The sequence below is a fragment of the Sinocyclocheilus rhinocerous genome, unplaced genomic scaffold, assembly GCF_001515625.1.
Source record: "Sinocyclocheilus rhinocerous isolate Xijiao unplaced genomic scaffold, SAMN03320098_v1.1 scaffold2754, whole genome shotgun sequence".
Taxonomy (NCBI): domain Eukaryota; kingdom Metazoa; phylum Chordata; class Actinopteri; order Cypriniformes; family Cyprinidae; genus Sinocyclocheilus; species Sinocyclocheilus rhinocerous.
Genome location: NW_015634251.1, coordinates 569,962 through 575,738, shown reverse-complemented (window position 1 = coordinate 575,738; position 5,777 = coordinate 569,962). Strand labels below are relative to the sequence as shown.

Genomic DNA, 5,777 nt, shown 5'->3' with positions numbered 1-5,777 from the left:
TACGCTGCACGGATGAACCAAGTGATCACAACATTGATCACACACGTCAAAGGTTGAGGAATGAAACAGACGAATCATTGTAATTTAGGAATAGAATCACGTTGGTGTTTGAATCGTGTTCGCGCTCTTTAACGATCTAATAAATTAAAGTGCTTTGTCATGTTGGTGGTGACACCTCTCTCGCAACATGTTTAGCTATCACAGATATTATACTTAGCTTTTTTGGCTTCTGATCGCAAATGTAGCCAAACTTTGGCCAAACTTTGGAGCGCTTAGATTAGTGAGCAAGGTCCTGGCAGATCGCTAGGTCCGGTCCTCACAGATGAAGAAAAAAAAAAAAAGAAAAGCGCTTAGGAATCGATAGGCGAAAATAGATAGAAATTTTAATTTGACAGCAAGTATCCGATTCCTGATCTTAAAGGGTTACTCCACCCCAAAATGAAAATTTTGTCATTAATCACTTACCCCCATGTCGTTCCAAACCCGTAAAAGCTTCGTTCGTCTTCGGAACACAATTTAAGATATTTTGGATGAAAACCGGGAGGCTTGTGACTGTCCCATTGCCTGCCAAGTAAATTACACTCTCAAGGCCCAGAAAAGTATGAAAGACATGTTTGCGTTCAGTGGATACTCTCCAAAATGGCGCTATGGTGACGCGGAGGAGACGAATTGTTGAATAAAGTCATTATTTTTGTTTTCTTCACATACAAAAAGTATTCTCGTCACTTCATAACGTTACGGTTGAACCACTGATGGCAGATGGACTATTCTGCAACAATTCGTCTCCTCTGTGTCTCCGCATCACCGTAGCGCCATTTTGGAGAATATGCGCTGAACGCAAACTGCGTACGCTCTTCTGTATCAACCGCGACACAAGGATACGCTGTTTTAGTTCAAATCAAAGCGTAAATAAACGTGTGGTGCGGCTGACACAGACAAGTAGAACAGTATACGCAGTTTACATTCAGTGGATACTCTCCAAAATGGCGCTACGGTGATGCGGAGACACAGAGGAGACGAATTGTTGAATAAAGTCGTTATTTTTGTTTTCTTTGCGTACAAAAAGTATTCTCGTCGCTTCATGAAATTCAGATTGAACCACTGATGGCAGATGGACTATTCTGACGATGTCTTTCATACTTTTCTGGACCTTGACAGTGTAATTTACTTGGCAGGCAATGGGACAGTCACAAGCCTCCCGGTTTTCATCCAAAATATCTTAAATTGTGTTCCGAAGACGAACGAAGCTTTTACGGGTTTGGAACGACATGGGGGTAAGTGATTAATGACAAAATTTTCATTTTGGGGTGGAGTAACCCTTTAAGTCTCAGATTCTGGAATCGGAATCGATTTTCGATTCCCAACCCTAGTCTGAAATGCATAACTTTACTGCATACCGTTTCACATACTGGTTTTTAAAATATTTTCATATTTTTTTATATCTTTACATATACTGCAGTATTGCTAGTATCTTATTCCAAACATAACCTGAGACTAGATTTTTATTTTATTTTATTACAGTTATTGAGAATTTTTCAAATTGACTTTATCATTGATACTATTAAAAATAATAATAATTGTATTTATTGTAAGAATAAAACTTTATGTATGTATTATTTATGTATTTATTTATTGTTTTTGTTATTTCATTTTGTTTTATCTTTTGTTATTATTGTTTATTATTTTATAATTATTGGCCTTATTTTTATAATATAAAATATTTTTTTATTTGTATATTTATTTATTAAATTGTTTTACCATTACTTGCCTTATTTTGTTTTATTTTTGTCATGTTTCTTACATTTTTTTTTTTTTCATTTCTTTTGTTGTGTGCATTGATGGCTTGGCATTGTACTTTGAAATTGAGTAGATACAAATGTGTTTGCAAGTGCTTTGTTGTTAGCTAGTTTGTGACCAAGAGTGATGTTCACACTTTTCTGTTTTCCTGTATTTCTGTGTACAAGAACGAGGTGTCTCATCTGCGAAACGAAGTTGCTCATCTGAAGCAGTTGCTGTTAGCCCACAAAGACTGTCCCGTCACCAACCTCCAAAAGAAAGCCGTCTACTTGGGTGAGTGGAGCTCACATTGAGGTCTTTGACCTGCATCTGCGGGATCTAACCTTCATTTATTGATGTCCCTCAGGAGAGGAGCATATGAAAGAGACGTCTGAGCCCACAGGCTCCCCGGCACCGGTCATTCAGCACAGCTCTCTGGCCCCCAGCCCCTCGTCCGCGGTAGGCCCCAACGGCCTGAACTCCCGCGCCGCAGCCGAGGCGGTGGCCATGTCAGTGCTGGCGGGGATGGGCAGCCAGCGAGGGGAGAGCGGCGGGCCATCGCACATCATCATGGCCACACAGTCCCACCCATCCAACAGATGATGAGAGCAGGTAACAGTCTGCCTGGGACTCTCCGCATCCCGGGAGAGAGGGGCAGATCTGCGAGAGGAGAATGCTGGTTCCCTCTCACGCCATCACGCTCAGGCCTGGAGCTCAGCTGCATTCTGGGAATGAAACTGGGACTATGTACACATATAGAGAGAGACCGAAGGAGATTGTCGTTCACTATGCCATAGACTAAGGGGGCTGGACTCCAAACCATGCTCTCATTTGCATTCTCTGTAACTCCTGCTACTTCCTTCAACTTCCTCCTGCTCCTCCACTGGCTATAGGGCTGCAAAGCACTTCCTGTCATTAAACGTATTCCCACAGACACACGCTGCAATAAAGACATTGTTTGTTTGAACCGTGACTCGGTGTATGTCACACATGCAGGCTGCGTCTCAGAGTTGCAACGATGCAATACTTTATATATTTTTATATATATATATATATATATATATATATATATATATGTATGTATCAGTAAGTGTGTGTTTGAGAGAAACATGATGCTTTAATGTTCTGTAGGATCTTCTACCTTGCTATTTTAGAGCAGATTTTTAGTTTTGAAGTGGCCATCCCCCTCATCTGACCCTCGCTCATCTTACCTCATTTTTAACCTGTTATATACGTTTATAATTGACGTGTGCATGTGTGCTTCTCGTGTGGGTGTACAGTGATGTATAATGGAAAATAGCAGTTTGTGAAGGACTGATACACTAAGACTGCCTTGCTAGCATGCAAACTTTTTGCTATATAAAAACTGTATTGTATTGGCACATTGCGTTCAGTTTGGGCTATGGAACCTCATAGTTTGGTCCTATCGTTGTTTGCTTGTGTACGACAAACTCAGAAACAGCAAACAGCATACTGTCCGAGGTCATTATGTATGATTCATTTTAATCAGGACCCTTGTCTTGAGAAATCGATATATTTACTGTTTTAAATCATGCCGTTTCCTTTCCCTGTGATCACAGTGTTTTAAATGCAGCTTTAGATTGAGTTATGTTGGCTATTACGAGTTAAGTCTCCTAAAGTAGTCCGAGACTTTTTTTGCCCTTGTCTTTTTCTTTTTTTATTATTAGTTATTGTCTATCCCTGCTGCTGTGTTCTTTATGGAATCCCATTTCTGCTACATAAGAGAAAAAAAAACATGCTTTGGTAAATAATTATTAGATAAAACGTCAGTATTATTAGATACTAAGTCAATATGAGATAAAACATCAAAAGTATGACATACTAAGTATGACATGCATAATTATGAGATTAAAAAGTAGACAATGGAGCATAAACGTCATAATGATGTAAAGATCATAACAGAGATAGTCTAAATTAAAATTATGAAAAAAGTACATTTTTAAATTGAGAATTTAAAAAAAAACGTTTATCCCATAATTATGACTTATGAAGTATGTCATAAAAATTCATAAAAGTAAAAATTGTCCCAAAAAATGGATAAAGTCCTAATTATGACTTTTCTTCATAATTTTGACTTCTCGTAATGATGACTTAGTATGTCATGATTTTGACTTCATAATTTCTCATGATAGCGTCTTACAATGAAGACTTATCTCATTAGTATTTAACAATTTTGACTATATATATATATATATATATATATATAAATTGGCTTCCATTGTGCTCAATTTACAGAAATACAGCCCTAGTGCCTCCCGTTCAGTCATTTTCATGATTACCTGACTGTTAAAGTTGATATCACGATGCTTTGTAACACTATTTGTTTCTCTGGTTGCTTATCAACTCATTAACATGCACAATCCCTTATAAACAATTAAAAGAGATGAGGATTCTGCCGCCTTAATCACACGAGTGCCTCTTCATAGGTTAACCTCACTCCGTGTCGCTGAGCCAACTGGTCACCTAGCATATTCAGGCATCTGTACCATCAGACCTGGGGTAATGAATTAACAGTAATGCCTTTAATAACAGCCAGAGAGCACTGCCCTTAATTTTAAGCATATTCTATTCTGCCACCTGGATGTAATAGGGTGCTATTACATGTAACTAGGCTGCAGGGAACAAAGAGTGTCCAATTCTACTGTTGTTTGAATGCTTTTATCTGTACTAAGATGTTTATCCAAACACATGGTCTTTTTACGCAATATCAGACACTTTAAAAAAATAAGGCAGCATATAAACAAGGGACTAAGATGTACTGTTGTTGCTCAATGTATGTAACTTGAACTTTTTCAACATTAACACAATGACAGTTAACACAATGTCAGTCCAAAATGTATATAGGCCTGTCAGAATGCACTAAAAGACATTTTGGGGTCATTTTCCAGTTCGGTGTCTCAGAGATTGTCAGCTACTCTTTTAAATAGCTTATCAAGGTTACCACTTAACCGATATCTTACAAATGACTCCTGGTTTAAGTGTTGACCCTGGCTTTTCTGTTATATTATCTGCTGGCACTGTAGACGTTCAGCCAAACCCAAATAGAGGATTGTTGATCTGAAATGAGCAGAATGGAGAATTTTTAGCTTCACTGGCACTTTTTCTAAGATTTCATTTTTTCATTGTACGCTGCCAGGACTATAGAAATGACCGATTACAATAAATCTTGTGTTGTAAGACAGAAAAGTACAAATTCTTTTGTAGACTTCCTTTTTTCGTTCTAGTTTGTGTTCTTCTAACACTTTGTACTCAAATATTTGTAGGTATTTTTATTTGTATAGATTAATAAGAATGCCTGTTTGATTTCCCCCTTTTTCTGATAATCACTTTAAAGTTGTACCAGATTTCTGATGGACTTAATGATCCATAATTCCAACATGATGCACAATTAATTTATTATGGAATTAGTTAATGCAAGGCAAATTCAATGCAGTTTCCCTGAGATAGATTTGAATTGATTGAAGTCATTTTGAATAGGATGATCTTAGGCCAGAGAAAAAAGGATATTGTGGGAAAAAGTTGTTTTAAGTGTATGTCTTTTATGGGAAATAACCTCACTCCAAGTTGGACTGATAGTTTTTGGAATTGTCCTTGTTATGTACATATGTGTACCATATATATTTACTATTTTTCATGCATGCTGAAGTGAAATACTCTGAACACAGTGCTGCAGTTTTGATTAAACAAAAAAACAAAAAACAAATGTTTCTAGTTTTATTTAGGCACCATTAAAGACTGTACATACTTAAAATGTTTTATGTAATTATATAGTTTGATTGGTTGATTCTTGTAAACTTTGATTTGGAGATTGATTGGTCCACTAAACTAAACTCATGAAATCTTTTTGAGTCTTTTATATTATAAAGGACAGGGTTTTTTTTTTGTGATATACCAAATGTTTGGAAGTGTGACTTATATGTTAACCGTAATATATATGATTGAAAACTTTATGGAAAAAATATTTATTTTTTATATTCAAT

The 5,777-nt window shown here is 36.8% G+C and overlaps 1 protein-coding gene across 2 annotated transcripts in view; it reads left to right on the top strand.

The window, feature by feature from the left end:
• The window catches only part of atf7a (activating transcription factor 7a), a 38,650-nt gene extending 34,955 nt beyond the window's left edge, over nt 1-3,695 (top strand). For both annotated transcript variants that reach the window (XM_016559346.1, XM_016559345.1), the window contains exons 11-12: nt 1,965-2,070; nt 2,144-3,695. In XM_016559346.1, the coding sequence (XP_016414832.1) occupies nt 1,965-2,070; nt 2,144-2,379 (342 nt within the window). In that variant the 3' untranslated portion in view covers nt 2,380-3,695. The remainder of the gene's footprint in view (nt 1-1,964; nt 2,071-2,143) is intronic.
• The last annotated feature ends 2,082 nt before the right edge of the window (nt 3,696-5,777 follow it).